Source organism: Anopheles funestus, chromosome 3RL (assembly GCF_943734845.2).
Source record: "Anopheles funestus chromosome 3RL, idAnoFuneDA-416_04, whole genome shotgun sequence".
NCBI lineage: Eukaryota > Metazoa > Arthropoda > Insecta > Diptera > Culicidae > Anopheles > Anopheles funestus.
Genome location: NC_064599.1, coordinates 6,329,856 through 6,346,308, shown reverse-complemented (window position 1 = coordinate 6,346,308; position 16,453 = coordinate 6,329,856). Strand labels below are relative to the sequence as shown.

At 41.0% G+C, this 16,453-nt stretch overlaps 3 protein-coding genes across 4 annotated transcripts in view; 2 read left to right on the top strand and 1 right to left on the bottom strand.

Moving 5' to 3' along the window:
* The first annotated feature begins 243 nt into the window (after positions 1-243).
* The window catches only part of LOC125772269 (uncharacterized), a 135,079-nt gene continuing 118,869 nt past the window's right edge, over positions 244-16,453 (top strand). For both annotated transcript variants that reach the window (XM_049443794.1, XM_049443793.1), the window contains exon 1: positions 244-2,097. In XM_049443794.1, coding sequence (XP_049299751.1) covers positions 1,933-2,097 — 165 coding nt within the window. In that variant the 5' untranslated portion in view covers positions 244-1,932. The remainder of the gene's footprint in view (positions 2,098-16,453) is intronic.
* Positions 5,542-6,725, top strand: LOC125772284 (uncharacterized). The gene is made up of 2 exons (XM_049443830.1): positions 5,542-5,777; positions 5,848-6,725. Exons 1-2 carry the CDS (start codon positions 5,700-5,702, stop codon positions 6,685-6,687), a joined length of 918 nt encoding a protein of 305 aa, XP_049299787.1. The 5' UTR covers positions 5,542-5,699; the 3' UTR covers positions 6,688-6,725.
* LOC125772276 (26S proteasome non-ATPase regulatory subunit 12) lies at positions 7,000-8,954 on the bottom strand. Its single transcript, XM_049443813.1, has 3 exons — positions 8,770-8,954; positions 7,725-8,691; positions 7,000-7,665 (listed from the first exon to the last, which is right to left on the bottom strand). The coding sequence occupies exons 2-3, from the start codon at positions 8,633-8,635 to the stop codon at positions 7,194-7,196; spliced, it is 1,383 nt and encodes a 460-aa protein (XP_049299770.1). The 5' UTR covers positions 8,636-8,691; positions 8,770-8,954; the 3' UTR covers positions 7,000-7,193.

The following is a 16,453-nucleotide window of genomic DNA, read 5'->3' as shown; positions in this document are numbered from 1 at the left end:
TGTTTGAAACAATTGTTTATTGGATGAAATGGAATAACACATCCAATTGGGTTTGAAAGCGATAATTAATTGAAAGTAATCAGTTCTTGATAAATCAACAGTCTTATATCAAGATGATTTATCATCATTGTATCACTATATTCAAACAAAAAAAACCTTTTAAGAGTTTGGGTATCGCATTTTCTTTAAAAATTTATTATGTGATCTCTTTCTACATTATAATTAAAAGTCTTCCCTTTATGCTTTCATCGAAATCTATAGAATAAAAAAAACAACAATATTCTCGGAGCCATATTTGCCCGCACTGTACTTTACTAGTGTGTGTGTTTGTATGTGCAGGATATAATCAGTCTACTACTGCTGCTCTGAAGGACCGGGCATATCAACATCCTTCCATTCGCAAAAAGCACGTATCCGAGACCGGAAAGAGAGTGTTTCGAGAGCAACAGTGATAAGCTCACCAGAAATGACGCGGAAAAGCGTACTCGCGCGAAAAATCGTGCTCCAGCAGCTCCAATATACCCGGTCGATGTGTTGTCAACATTGTGAGTAACGCTATCCCTTCTCATGGCGTCAGTGTAAGTGGAAATGTGTGCGAAAACATGGTGCCAATCTATACGCACACACCGGTGAGGCTAGAGGAAAATGAGCACTTTTGCGGTTCATAGAAAGTAAAGGAAAAGGACTTACAGGCAGAGAGAAACAGGAAGCAGAGTGTGCGATACCGTGTGTTGGCGTCGTGCTGGGTGTGTGGAGCAACAGCCATCAAAACAGTGTCAGTAGAGCACCGTAGACAGCAGGCAGCAGAAGACAGTTCTCCATCGAACGGAACAACTGCAAAATAAGTGTAATCTTTGTCGAATCGTAGTAGGTGCAGATTTTCAAAAAAACATGACTGATTTTCTGGACGCAGTGGAATAACTTGTTGTGCAAAACTTTGAAGTGAGTTGAACAAAAAAAACGTAGCAAACATTGCCATTAGCGCCAATGCGTGTTTTTCCCGTGGAGTTTCTCCCCGAGGGTGCTCGTTATCCCAAGCGCGCGCGGTGAAAGTGTTGTTATCTTGTCTTCCGGCTCACGCTACCATTTCCCTTACATTAGATTGCTATCTATTGCCGCACTTTAGCTCTCGCTCTCGCTTTTTTCGAGTTAAAATAAGAAGCGAAAATCCAGAAGAAAACACGACACAAGGATACTTAAACCGCACCACAGGACTACCCAGTTGTGGTGTGTTGCGGTTGTGTGCAATAGTGCATACCAAAATGCAGGTACCAAATTTTCCGACCGCATACAAGGCCACGTGAGAAAACTAGTTTTTTGTTTTTGTTTTAAAACGAGAGTTGCATCAGTGAATCGGTCCGCAATTTTACTGCGTCTTGTGCAAAATCTATTTAAAATGCAATAATATACCGCTGGAAGCAATGCAAATGAATAGATCGCTTTTTAAAAATAAACCATTTATTGAGGTGATTGCAAATTGTGTGCCAAACAATAAAAATTGATTGTGTGAAAATTTTATGCGGGTGTACGGTGGAAGAAGACAAAAAAAGAAAAGCTTTTTTTATGATTTGAATTCTTGTTTGATTTGCTTTTGTGCATGTGGTACATAGTCTCATGCACGTGAAAAGTGTGAAATAAAAACAAACACAGAGAAAAGCATCATAACGCTAAAAGGCCATTTCTACTAAAGCATCAACGTGCTTTCGGTGCCGAGTGCTTTCCCGGTGGGTTCGGGAATAAATATATCGCGTAAAAAGTGGACAACGGAAATCGCGTGCCCGTAGGTTGGAACTTTTTGGCGAACTGCGTAATCGCGTATGTGTGTGTGTGAGTTTGTGTATACATTCGTGGTGTAAGTGTGTGTGTGTGTGTGCCTGTGACTGGAGCAAGCAATTTTGGCCGCAATCGAATTTCGTAATCGAATTAGTGGAAATGTTTCCCCACGCGACCTGCCTGCTGTGGAGCATAAACAATCGTCGTACCGGTGAACCGAACGATGAAACCGGGGGCTGGATACATGTGACTGGTGGGACGGATGCTATCCACTGCAGCATACGAACCCACACTCCGCGGCCACCCTGGCGGAGCGATGAGCAGGTGAGTGTTTGAGATTATTTTTGGTTGTTGCCCGTTGGTTGTGCTTTGACTGATTAATTTCCCGTTGCTGCGTCACGGGCTTCGGCGGGAGCGTATGCTGAGCATGCTTTGATTCATAAATGATGAAATAATATTGATCCTGCAATCAAGCGCAGAAAATATAATCTGTCAATCAAGCTCACGCTGAATTTTCTGTCAATATTCGCGATTCGATCAAGTAACCACTAACGGACGAAAAGAAAACAAAAAATTGCACAAACATTAAATCACGTGAAGAAAACTTAAAACCAACTCAAATTCTCTTTTATGGAAAAGGTGATTATTAAATTTATCTAAATTTTTCCACCATCCATCCAATATGCTATATTCAGATGAGGAAAATTTTGTCCTATTTTTGAAATCGAATATTTTCACGACCAGAGATAAGATGAGATATATAATTAGCAAATCTTATTTATTGTTCATTTTACAAATGATGTCATTTGTAATCAATGTTACTTTATTAAAAAAAATGTTTAATATGAATGGGGTAAATCTTTGTTAATTAATTAACTTAATACCAGTTAAACATAATTGAAATGTGAAACGAAGATTAAATTAACAAACAATGCCTACGACCCACGTAGCTTAATCTTTTTTGTATAACAAGCCATAATCCGCTTATAAACCGAACTGTTGCGAACATCGAATTGTACAAAAGGCTGGGCGTCTCCATCGAAAAGCCACTTCAGACGTGTGGTGGCGCAATAGCGTCGTGCGTTATGATACCACATCACACAGTCAGTTTTCGGACTTTCGGTTTGGATGTCGGTCATGGCACTTCAATTCACCTTCGTCGGTATCGCACAGTAACGAACCAGAGACACAATTATTGTGCGACGAAGAAAAACGAAACAAAAACTAGTTCATTTTCCTAGGGTGTCCTCGGTTTGCGGGTTCCTCACCACTTTTTGGGGCAGGTTTGTCGGGCAGGTGGGAAACCATTATCGAATCGTCACAAACGACAGCCGAGCGCTTGTTTACGCATTCAACCTTGAACGCGAAGGTACACTGGAAAGCGTTTTTCTAGGTTAACGAAAGATCCGTGGTGGGTAAGACCGTAATACTAATCCTTGAAAGGGCAGCTTTAAGAAACCGACACATGTGTACATGTGATGTTGCTGTACATTAATACAAGAAAGTATTATTATGTGCGTTGTTCTGGGAACATGAACATGAAACTGGTCTGTAAGATGTATAATTACCGTAATTACACAGAAACACAACAAAAAACAGTAGAATAGAGAGAAAGAAAAAGAAGGAAAATTAGCAAAAACAGCTGTGAAAATGTTTCACTTTTCTTCGGTTTGCTTTTTTTTTTATTTCGCAACCTGTTGTTAGAAGAAATGCATGGAATTCAGCGTCGTTCCAGTCGAACACATTCATCCCGAGGCTGTTTGCGGGTTTTGTTTGTTCAACGCAAAGTACACGCAAAAGCACAAAACAAAATGTATAGTCCAATAAGGGTGAATGTTTTAAAGGATATTTTGTGGATGCTCTCCAATAAAGCAGCCTCGAGATATTAAGCTTTGAAATGATTTACTTACTTAGTTTACGTAAGCTATACAATTATTTCTAGCAAATTATCTCACAAAAATCGGTATTATCGAACATGGCACTTTGAACCTCGAAGTTCGTTAAATACGCTGGGTATCCCTATCCACCAAGGTGTAGGGATTAAGTAAGGTGATTATGGTGCATTTGTTAGGTTTCGTGTCTTGCAAAAAAATTGTTCCACAATGATATGAAGTTCAATGCCATGCTATCGATTTCCAAGCATTACGCCGTAATTGGTTCTCAACGAAATGGAAATTTTCTGCACATGTTTGGATTACTTTCTCCGGAAATGGATGTAACTTCAAAGTGAAAACTTATTTGAAGATGCTTATCATGTGCTTGAAAAGAGGTTGAAGAAAAGATATCTACCATCCACCAGCTGATGATAAGGCCATTTGGGATCGATAAGTGTACTCCAACCAATAATCCCATCGTACGTCCGGTTGCTCTATCTCGAGCATCGTTCGGATTGAGTTGTTTTCCACTTTATTTGGTCCCGCTGATAGCCTTCATCGCTTATCATCAACTCCATCAACCGTGGCAATCGTCGCCTAAACTACTATCGATTAAAGCGAAATGGAAATTAGGGTTGAAGGGTTTGCCGGCAAGGTCTTAAGCCGTTTTGCTGGCAAGAGATTAGTGCGGGAAGCGGGAAACGTGGGAAACGAACCGTGAAGTTATGGGTTGAAATTTCCATACACTTTTCGTCCAGCAATGGCATGGCAAAATAGAGCCATAAATTTTCATCCCGCTACAACACAAGTCAAATGCCCGGCCCGGTGGCATCTACTGCTTTATGTGAAAAAAATGCTAGCGCTAACATCAACAAGAACAAGTATGTGAAACTAAGCGTAAGCTTATTTTTCTCACCCTTTTCACATCATCCATTCAACCGAATCTTCGATCAATCCGGTTTCTGGTGTTGTGGACCTGGTAGAGAAAGAAAAGGGAAAGGAAATGGAAATAAGGCTGGTAGGGCGGGAAAAAAACTCGAGCGCCTAAATTCCGTCCCGAGGGCACGGTCTGTCTGCTAAACGAATAATGCACCCAAAGCATGGCATGGCGTGGCACGGCCGAACGACGTGTCATTATCCAATAATGAGGACAACGATCGGCGCTAGATTAAGTGAGCCAAGGATGTGCGGGAAAATTTATGTGCTGCCGGAACATTCCTGCCTGTCGTTTATCAACACCGATCGGGTGGTGGTGGTCTGTTTGCTGACTATGCCATTCGGTTTGGGGGAGCGGAAGGTGAGCGTGTAGATAAACATCAGATGTTCCGGTTCTCTTGCGGACAATATTCGTGCCAATATAGCTAGTGAAGTGGGGCTATAGGATGAAGCCCCTTTGATAGCATGTGTACGATAGCATTAAAGAGAAGTCAATGAAAGTGTGCTGACCGGTATGAACCGGTTTTTATTTCATTCTTTGCCTTGACTACATACCGTGTATAGATTAGTTTGCGGAATTAAATCGTCGAGTAAAGAAAGGCTTTAAAATGGCTATACAATATTTCTAGTGCTAGAACATTATAGAAGTAGGATTCATTAACGATAGTTTAAAAAATATTTTTAAATTTTAGATCAATTTAGATCCGCTTGTTTCAAACGTTTTGCATAACACCAGGTCTATACTGAAGTTACAAGATTTTCTTTCTAATTGACTTTTGAATAATATTAAAGTAATGAAAAATAGAAATAGGTATTTTTAGAGTGAAAATTATCGATTGTCAGTGTTTTAGCGGAAAGTGATAACAAATTAGCTTGTTGCAAAGAAAAACATAGAATGATGTTTTGCCCACTGCTTGCACAAACGCACCCCATCCGACCATGACAGTTTGACACTTTGACATATTTAGAGAAGATAAACAAAAAAGCTGCAGTTTGTTTACATGCGTACTTCTACCGGCTTTCTTTGCGGTAAAATTGATCTCGATAAGTGCTAAGCTAGTGTTTTAAAGTGCATCTTCTCCTGTAAAAAGAATCTCGCATTGATTTATCATCATCATGAGAAATTGCTTCGTTTATAAGTGTGATCGAGAGCACAGGAATGCTCCAAAGCGAACAATGTTCAATGTACCTAAGGTAAATCGTATCTCAACAATCGTGTGTAGAACTCCATTCGCTCAATGTTTTGAACGATTACTTGCTGTAGGATCCTCAAAAGTTTGAAGAATGGCGCCAAGCACTGCCGAAACATCGGCCTCTCCAGCAACACGATCGGGTGTGTGAAAAGCATTTCAAATCCACCGATATACAGCGTGACTGGACGTACCAAATTGAAGGCAAAACCAGGAAGCTGTCGCGAACGAAACCGTTTCTGCAACCGGATGCAATACCCTGCATCTTCAGCGGCTGTGAACCGGACACTGCAATTGTACCGACCGCCAAAAGACGAAGGAAGAAATCACCAGAACCGTCGGAACAAAGTGTTGTCGTGGTGGTTCAAAGTACAAGCAAAGCACAGCTCGAGGAACCTGTCCAGCAGGACCAGTCTATGCTCATTCTGATAGAAGACGAATCGATGGACGTAAGCAAACAGGATGCAGCATCCGGTGAAAACAGAATAGTGGAGTTACTCGAGCTCAAAATGGAAGTGATAAAAAAAGTCTCCATTTTTGAGGAATTGTACGATAACATCTATGAGGTAGAGTTGCCATCTACACTGTGGGGTGTACACCGAGAGCCGGATAGAAAATTTGTCGCCTTCAGTCGATTTGAATGGCGTGAGAAGGATCTCAACGCAGCCAGATCGGTGTCCCTGTTGGTCGATTGTTCGTTGGGATGTCGTGCCTGGTACGATGGGAACTTAGTGCTCAGTAGTGATCTTACTCCTAAGCTGACAACAGGTTCGGATGCTAAGGGAAATCCGGTACGTTTAAACATGGCCATAGTGGAATTACTTGAAAATTTAGAACAATACGCAGCGAAGGAAGAATTAGATGAGGTTGAAAAAATTAAGGAAAGTTTAGAAGTGTGTGTAAGGAAAGTCTAGAAATATGTGTAAAGGGCGAATAGAAAAATGTATTATCAGTTGTATTATAACTGCAAATTCTCGTTCGATATTTTTTTTATTTACGTACCAGCAAAAAAAAAGTTAGGAAAAGTCGTTTTGTGGGAATGTTGATTGGATTAGGTACGCTTCTCAAGCGACCATAACACCAAGAGAAAAGGTCAACGTTTATCGGTCTAACAAATCGATGGCCTTGTTTTTAACGCACGAACGTGGGACGAAAGTTGAGATTTGCGTCATATTGTTTCTGCCCTTTGCGTTGCAAGGAAGGAAAAAAAGTATTCCAAGGTACCATTAATCGTTTTCGTGTTCTTACACGGATTTATTTCAATGTTCCATTTTTATACTGTTTTGCAGACGAGCAATAATGCTTCTTGAACAAAATATAAATGTGTCTCCGTCATCCCGACACGCAGCTCAGGATCCAGGTTGAAGTAGAACAGATAAACGATTTCAATTGTTTGAGATAATGTTCATCAGTCTCATCCTCACGACGATGACGGTGCTACCGGCAATGGCATCACGTTGTTGATGCACTCTTCCTTGTTGATCAGATGGCAGGTCTTGTTAACCAGGTTCATCAGCTCGTTCAGTCCGAATGCCCAATCGTTGAGCACTTCCGAGGCGGACTTTTTCTGCGAGAAATGAATAATGCCTGCCGGTCGGTCCGTTTTCACTTTGAGCGTGCCGGCGTTTACCATCCGCGAAAGATACTCTTCACATTCGTGCTCGCTCAGATCCAACAGTTCCGCCATGCGTTTCAAATTGATGCGCGTGTAGTAGTTCGAGATGATACGCACGTTGTGCTCGATCAGGCGGTTCTTCAGTTCGGCCCAACACTTCTTGCCGTGGCTTGTCTCCTGATTGAAGATATCGAACGTGTTCAGCTCGGCACCGTACACTGTGCAAAGGGCGTCGAAATTAATCAGTTCCTTGCACATGAACAAACGTAGCAATTCTCTGTGGGGAAGGGTAAATGTTAATACCGGTTTGACGCAAACACACTACGAATCACTTACTTGTAGACTGGCAGTTCCTCCAGTAGCTTGTTTTTCGATAGATTGTGCATCATATCGACCTGCTCGTTGTCGTAGGGTGAAAGAATACAATAGAGCACGGCATATATCATCATTTTCTGTCGTCGCTCTGTTTCCTGTGCAATCATTTCCGAATCGACCACAGCCAGGTAATGGCGGGAAGTCTTTATAAACGACGAATCCTTATCCAACCGAATCATCAGGTCGTAGTACTTCAGCTTCAAATCCTGCTGTTCGGCATCGTTGAAGAACTTAATGTTAATCTTCTTCGCAATGATCTGCGTGCGGACAAAGTCCTGCTTGGCAAGACACAGTCGCATCTGTTCCAGGATCAGTTCCACCTTCTCGCGCTTATCCATTGTACCGTAGGTTTCCACCTGCAGCTCTTCCATGATGGTGGCAGCTCCGGTAACGTCTCCATCTGCCTCCCGGATGTCGGCAAGCATTTTCGTTAGTCGGGCACGTTCCACCTCGACATAAATCTTGCCCTCGGTCACCGTACGTAGCGTATCGATCAGCTTTAACTTTGTTTCCTTATCCGGCGTCTTGTCCACGTAGGTGCAACATTCCTGGATCATTTTGGCCACCGCCTGCTTTGACTGTGAACGTCGCTTTACCAGAATCGTAACGTACTCGTTCAGATAGTTCCAGTTGCGCGCTTCGTAGCAAATCTGCACAATTGCGATGAGAACGCGAGCGCTCGACACCATGTCGGCACCGATACGTGTTTGCTTCTCGAGCTGGAGCAAAATTTCGAGCGCCTCGTTGAACTTGTTCTCGTCCTTTGCCATCTCTTTGCAGAGGGGAATCTTTTCATCGCACGTCGCACTATAATCGACCTCCATCTTTACGATGCGCCCCTCGAAGGCGTTAATGTCCATGGCTTGATCCATGTCGTAGGGTGATTTCTTCGCGATTCCGTAGAATTAGCTGGGCTGACTTTGATGTGCTAGCAAAATGCAAAACAGGGACGCTGGTTGGTGCTGAACACATAATCAGAGGAATGTTTTTCTCCAATAGTACTTACATTATGAAGCAGAACTCGATCGAATTGCCACGAATTGCTGTTCAATCACACAGGCAGTATTGAAATCAGTTGTTTTCTTCTGGTAAAAGTAGAAATCAAATAAATTATCCACGAAAATGTTCAGCAAGCGGCTAGCAAGTGATTCTTGAGTTTTCCTACTTGACAGATGATGACTTTGCGCATCGTGTACTGTCAAACGCACTGTCACCACTTCGGAAAACTTCGGGAAACCAGAATACAGGGTTCGTAGACCGCCACGAACCTTGCGATGTTTTTTTGAAAAATAAACGATTTTAGTTATCAGAAATATTGTGAATAGTGATGTAAACGTGATATTTTGAATAAAAATAATTCAATTAATAGATTTTATAAGAATTTCGGTTCGCTAAGATCAATATTACATCAAAATAGAACGACGATTGGCCCTGTAAAAGTACGCAGCCGTTTAATCGATTGCATGTCTGTTATGTAAAGCGTGCGCAGCCATAATGGATGCGTTCGTTGGAAAATGAATGGAAAATGTTTGAAAATAAATAAATATTTGATTCGAACAAAAACGCGAAATAAATAGTGAATAATGTTGAAAGAAAGTTTATAGTTTAACAAAATAATTTGAAACAAACATTGTCCAAAGCAAAGAGATGTATCTATTACATTCTAATTGAAAAAGTATTTATTTCAAATCTTTTAAAATATTGTCTGCACTCTTCGTATATTTACATGGTATTAAAGAGTGAATAAACGAGCTACATTGCAAACAAAATAAAATACAGCTATTCAAATAGAGTTGGGAGAGCGCGTGTCAAAATAATACAAAACACACTAACCTTTGCCAAACTGTCCCTTTCGCTATTTGGAACCGGGACACTGCTGCAGGCACTGATGAAAGTCTCCTGATCTTCCCTGGGTTTCCGCTTCAGCTGTCATCCTGCCTGCACGTCCCGCCTGCGTACATGGGATGAAAATGGTGTATGCCTACCGGCAAAAGTCCCGACTCTAGAGCGCAAGCACGTGAGAGCAAAATGTTGATGAGGCGGTATATGGCTAGCTATAGTCCTAGCTTAGGCTAGGAATTGTACTTAAACAAGCAGTAGTAAAAAATAAACATATCGTGCCACCATCCTTCCCATGCCAGCGCCCCTATGTTTGGTACTCGATAGGTCAAATCAAAACACGGCTGTAACCGGTAGCCTCTGGGCAGGTTGAAAGTTTCCCGTCCTTCCCTGTACTCTTCATGCGCCGGAATTGATGAAAAAGGGAGATGCTGTCACGGATGGACGATTAAAGGAAACATGTCTTTTCTAGTGCGTTTGTTTTGTACAGGGGACAGAATGTCAAATGCCGGAGCTTTGCTAAGGATTCACACATCGAGTCATGCATTCCTGAGGTATATTATCACAACGTGAAATTGACTTTTAACAGTTTAATAATCCAATAATTATAATTTGCCCTTATATATTGCTTATGATTCCAACAGTTTTTTTATATTCCTGATATGCAATAGGTTCTGAATTTAGAAAACATTTGTAGAAAATAACAGTAGCACAAAACTACACAGTGATTCGAATAACAGCATAGAGCAGGGAAGAATCTAAAAATACTTTCCAGTGAATCAATCCCTTTGCTATATCAAGTATCGGTTACAATCGTTGGAACCGGTACGAATGCTTGTTGCCATAAGAAACAGGATTCATTTGGGAAGTAGGAGTTATTTTTTTTTCATCTCTATAAGCATTATATCCGATACGATAGTCTAGTAACGACAGAGAAGCAAGTGAAATACAATAAACGATCATTTCTGTGGTGTAGTTTTTATAAATTTGAAAATATTGTCATAAATGTGAGTTGTAAGCAAGAATGGTGAAACAAGTATACCAATATTGCCCTTATATAAATATACGATTTACCATGATACATTCGTTACTCTTTTGATCGTGCATTTTTTTATACTTTGCGTTAAAGCGCTTTTACACATGTTGCTTCTGCACGTCTTTCTCACGACGGCTCCACACGTGAGTTAGATGAACGAGACTGAGTTAACCTTCAATCGCCCTCCTACCGACGACGAATGTCTCCCAAACGATGGATGAGAGCGTACACCACATACACATACCATATCACCTGGAGTGCGTTCGAGTGTGAAAGTATCCCGGAAACGGCATCCTTCCATACGGCTGCTGGGGCAGATTGAACCAGCGTCCTCGGCCAAGAGTTCTCACGCACCCGGTAAAACCTCTGTGTATGTGTGTGTGTGAATGGAGTTGGTAGACCGTTCGTTAGCTGGAGCTTGAAATGGACCGATCCTTGAAGGTACTCGGGTTGTAACTTTAGCGGTTCAAGGTCATCCATTGCACAAACCACCCGCTCATCTCAGACTGTTCCCGAACTCAACCCATTCACCGGGATGAAATGATGAGTGCATCATAGATGCAACAGCGCGCATAATCCGGCTGCAATGAGAACCAATAGGGAAGGCAATAGTTTTTCCCAGGGAAATAGTGAGTGCAATTTGTATGAGATGACTGAATGAATAATATTTATTTTTGAGATTACAAATACATAATAAATAAGTACAACAAATACATGAGAAACGTATAAAATTTTTAATTTAAAATAATTAAAATCCAAATATGTGATAATTGTTGAGAAACGCTGACCAACGCTGATATGCGCGAAAGGAGCATTCGAGGGAAAATGAGTTCTATTTGGCGTGAGTGACCTAAATGATGGCGAAAGCTTTTGTTGGGATGTTTAACGATATACCATTCGCTGGACACTTCTTTAATAGAACTTAATTATCTTAGTGTGTAAGCTAAATGCTGAATGATCTGATCAGTAAATGAAATAAAGTTGTTTATCGTTATTTTGATTTTATTTTTAATTTTATTGAATACTTGCTTAATGCTTCTAAATAAAGAAATATATCCAGTATTAACCAAATAGGAAATAGAAATGAGTATTTATTAGAAATAAATCGACTGTCCTGCTATCGATTGAGCACCATGCGTGAAGCGCTTTTTTCCGACGAATCATTGGCAGGCATTTCGATGGAAAATGCTCACAGCCAGTAAAAGGATGTGACACCCGATACAACCGTACGCGGAAACAAAACCAAACTCATAAGAAAACGCCTAAATGAAGTGAAATGCACATAAGCTTCATCGATATTGAATTTCTCTCTTCTTCGTTTCGATGAATCGCAGAATCGATAATGGACCGAAGCATATTCAACAGGTAGAATTTTTGGGTTTTTTTTCCTGGGGAATTGATGATATCTTTAACGAATGATGAGCATGTAATGTGTGGTGCAATATGTGTTTGTTTTTGGGGAAAAAGTCGTTTAATTATAGCATGTTCGTTGCAACAAATTACACACAATCATAAGTACTATAAATGTTGGAGGCATCAAATCGATATTCGAATCGAATATCAGATCAGAATTTGAAATATTCAACAAAATAGGATAAAAGTTCTTTAAAAATTTGATTCTCAACATTTGTAGCATTTGAAAAGAGTTCCTAACATAATGTACTGATTTAATAAGATTTGTTTAGATGTCACAGTTAAAGTAATATTAATTTTATCCACCTTGCTTTACGCTTTCTTCAAAATATATCCCGGAGCGATCACTCTTGCGGTGGAATCTTTCACTTATTGTTGAAAATAGTTTGTAAACTAAACTCAACAGCCAAACTAAACACTACGATACGCGCCAGTATTGTGTGCACGGCTAGAAACTGAATTCCGGTCCGTAAATTTCTGCGTCAGAATGTTCCGTCCAAAAACCCCGAACCATTCTATAACCGTAACGATGCCTCGCAGCGTTCGTTGCTAACAACGGAAAGCAACAGAAGCGGGAAACATATTTCCTGCCCGTGTCCGTCTCAATGCCGTTCGACCTTTGCTACCGCATGGGAATAGTTTTGAATTGTTCGCATGATTTATGCGATAGATAAGTCCGATTTCTGCGAGGAGGTTTTGTGCGGATCGGTACGGTAGTGAGCACTTGCTAAGGCCGTGTAAAACCCGTCTCTCCGGCAGCAGATTGAAGGATTTTCCATTCAACAATCCAGACGTTTCACTGGCTCACTGTGGTACTGGTGCGTTGCCGTAGTAGCCACCCAATTTAAGCTCACGCTGTCGAAAAAATAAAATAAAATTGTCCTGATCTTTGATGGTTTTGCTTCAGGGAAGGCAATGCACGGCAACATGGGACAGAGGACATTGTGCAGCGATAACAAATAAAAATGTGATAAGGATGAGAAAACTCGGCTGAAGAGTTGCTGCTGCTGCTTGAAGTGCTTCTCATGCCCAGATAGGAAGGATCAGTGGAGATGGAAGCAAAAACGGAACTTGAACCAATCGTTATAAGGATCTTGGCGGGATCGGGCGGAAATAGGGACCATCTTACCGCGTGGGAGGAGTGGGCCGACTGGAACGAGATTCGTATTATTTTTTTTTATTTCTCTTCGTTACGGGCAATTTTCCATCCAGCAAAAGCCTCTTTATCGGTAGGTTTTTTGTTGTTGTTCTATTCTTCCTTTAGCAGATTTAGCTATCTCGCTAGATAAGGGGTCAAATCTTATCAACCGGACTTTATAGAGTAGGAAAATTCAAGTACACACTTCTTACGTTTGCTTCCTTTTTTCTAGCATTTTGGTACAATACGCTACAGTAGAAATTCAGACCGAAGGAAAATCAGAGAGAGACCAGATAGCCCGTTGTTGTGAAGTTGGTAGAACGTAGAACCTTCAGCTTGGATGCTTCTGAGGATAAGCGGTGGCTCGGTATGCTTTGACGAGCAATATTTCCATTCGTGGAAAATTAACCTGTACCTTCCCACCGCCCGGGTTCACGGTGCGGACATGTAAAAGTGCCCGCTGGAAAACTTTCACCCGGTGAGATGAAACGGATGACAACATTAAGCGAATCCTTACGCTAACGCCCAGGAAACGTTTTATTTTCTGCATTTTGTTGTTGTTTTGCTTCAACGTTTGCCTTAAATTTTCTTTTCCCTCACTCTTTGTTGGATTTATATCCGATTTTCTAGCGCACGTTACTATCCACACCAACGGGGGACCACGACGGTCACATCCCCATATCGGTCGATCGTAAAAGGTCGGACGTTAAACCGGTGGTTTGGTGCGTTTGAAAGTGTGCTTTTGTTTCGCTTGTTTTTTTTTTGCGAAAGCCCCGTGTTTGTTCTCCTCGGTGTGTTGTCCCCGAAGTGAAGTGGAGTTTTTCATCTGCAAGTTTATTTGAATTCCGGAGCCTCTCAGGTTTGGCAAGCACCGACGAAGTGAGTCGAATTTCGTGCAATGATTTTGATCTCTAGCCGTTTTCTACGCAACAACTAACGGCGGAGACAGTAGAGCCGGTTTTGCGTGCGTCTGTATGTATCGGTGCTTTACGTTGAGAGGAGATTAAATTTGTATTAAAAAGAAAGCGCCGGGAACGGTTTTCTTTTCTGTCGAAAAGCGAAGGTAATTCTAGTGCAAAGGCATGCCAATTGTTTAACGAGGAGTTTAAATTATTTATCTGCCATGACTTTCGGACTGTTTGGAAGAAATTTGCTGAAGCACGCCGTGTTCTCTTCTTATTGTAATTTGCAAATTTGCACAAATATAGGCGACATTAACAGCATGCATAATTTATTGATAAATTGAATTTCTTCATCATTTTGCACAATTCCCGATGTAGGGACGATAAAAAGTCTTAAGTGATTGTTTCGCTCGAGTTTATAGCGAAAATCGAAGCAAAAATCATTTCAATTTAAAGTTTGCCTAAAAGTATGCAATCCACATAACAAAATGTTCAATTAATCTACTAAATAATGTAATACGATGGAAGAAAACATGTAAAATTGGTTTTAACACAACCACATCACATTGTAAACATTCTTTAAGAGAAAAACGAATGATAAGTGACTCAAACAAAAGTTTCAAAATGATATGACTCCATGTTATTGCGAATTGCATCCTGTCGTTCGGGTATGAAACCATCATCCTCTGTAGCACATTCCATTCCATCAGGTGCAAAAGTTTTTAACGACAAAGAAATGATGCTTCAGACGGATACTCATTAGCTATCTAGTATCAAAAAGCACCGGTGCCGAACTGCACTGCCGGGGGTTCTGTGGTAGATGAATTTGCTGCCTAATTAATATGTGACATTCCTCCAGTCATGTGCCGTTCATACCTGGTGGAACGTCTACTTAGCTTCCCCCGTACAAAACGGGCAACGTGAAATGGAGGAACAGTGTTGGGTGGAAAAAAGACAGGTGCCGGAAAAAACGTATTAGAGACCTGAGTGTAGCCATTTATCAACTCCCTTCCATCTTGCCAATCCTTTATCCAGTGGCGTCACACTGAAACACCACAGCTGTTGGAACGGTGGGAACATTCACGCATCGTCGAAACTCCGAGGTATCCGAGCCTTGTTGGCCTGGTACCTGGTGGAATACTTTACCACCTTATCCGTTTTTCCTACCCCGGAACAACCACTACCGAACGTGGTCTAATCCGTTGCCAATGGTTCCAACTGCACCGATGATTTATCGCTCAAAGCTCGCGCTTCAAAATGAAAGAAGAGCTTTTGCGGTGGAATGTTAGTGGAGAAAAATGTTCCCAGCAGCAGTTCGGTCAGCGTTCCTATCTACGATTCATTCGCACACAGGAGTTTAAGGTTGTTTTTTGGGGGAAGGTATATTTGATATTAACGTGAAAGAGAAGAAAGAAAGTTTGCTACCGTAAAGGAAAACTCATATGAGTTTTATGTTATGTCGATGGCATCTGGATGAAAGAGGAAGCTTCGTCTATGTTCTGGTTATATCGTGAAAAATAGCTTATACCTAAAATTTAGTCATGTTTTCTTTCTTTCCATTATTGTATGAAGTAATTCTGAGATGTAGTAATCTCTTTCAATGCAACTATTTGAGCAACTTGACGGCTATTATGAGCTGTGTTCGGTACACTTTGAATAGATGTTAGGTGGAGCTTCAGTACCTTAGATTTAATATACCTTTTTGTGTAGAAAATGGCTCACTCCTTATCAACGGCTAACAGGAACATCAATGCCCCAAACTTTTAAGAGAAAAACTTGTAAATTGTTCTTTTATTTAATTTTTAGAGTGATTTGTTGTCATCTTAAAGTAATTTAAATATTTTTCATTTTATCTTTAAACATTTTAGTACCAGTTGTTTAATATATTATGCGAAAAGCTTTCGGTTTTTATTTAATTCAGTGCAAAACATGATGATAAAGAGATATAAAATAATACATCATCATCCCCGTGCTCGATATGTTGTGGCTTGCAGACGGTTCATCCGTGCAGAGTGCATCATAATCCATCCACAAATGCATCTGCATGGCTGCAATGTTCCCGTAAAACGGGCTACTTTGTTGCCAGGCTTTACAAACCCTCCTACTATAAATCCCTGTAATCCATTGAAGGATTTTCGTGCTAGGCGTTTAAGATGGCATTAGTATCACAACCTTTTCTGAATGGCATACGCTACGAGTTGGCCCAGCTGGCCATAGGCTCTTAGTACATCCACATGGGTTGAAAGGTGGAAAAATGCGTTGGTGTATGCTTTTGTGGGATGCAGTTTTTCCCACCCCCATCCCCTCCAGTTCGGGGGAAAAGTGTAGCTTTTATGTGGGCCCAGTTTCATGCGTCGTTGTT

Bases quoted from the DNA above. Each gene is read 5' to 3' on its own strand.
- LOC125772276 (XM_049443813.1), bottom strand. From the start codon at position 8,635: ATGGATCAAGCCATGGACATTAACGCCTTCGAGGGGCGCATCGTAAAG. The intron at 7,666-7,724 runs GTAAGTGATTCG...CCTTCCCCACAG, and splicing joins GAGGAACTGCCAGTCTACAA to AGAATTGCTACGTTTGTTCA.
- LOC125772284 (XM_049443830.1), top strand. From the start codon at position 5,700: ATGAGAAATTGCTTCGTTTATAAGTGTGATCGAGAGCACAGGAATGCT. The intron at 5,778-5,847 runs GTAAATCGTATC...TACTTGCTGTAG, and splicing joins CAATGTTCAATGTACCTAAG to GATCCTCAAAAGTTTGAAGA.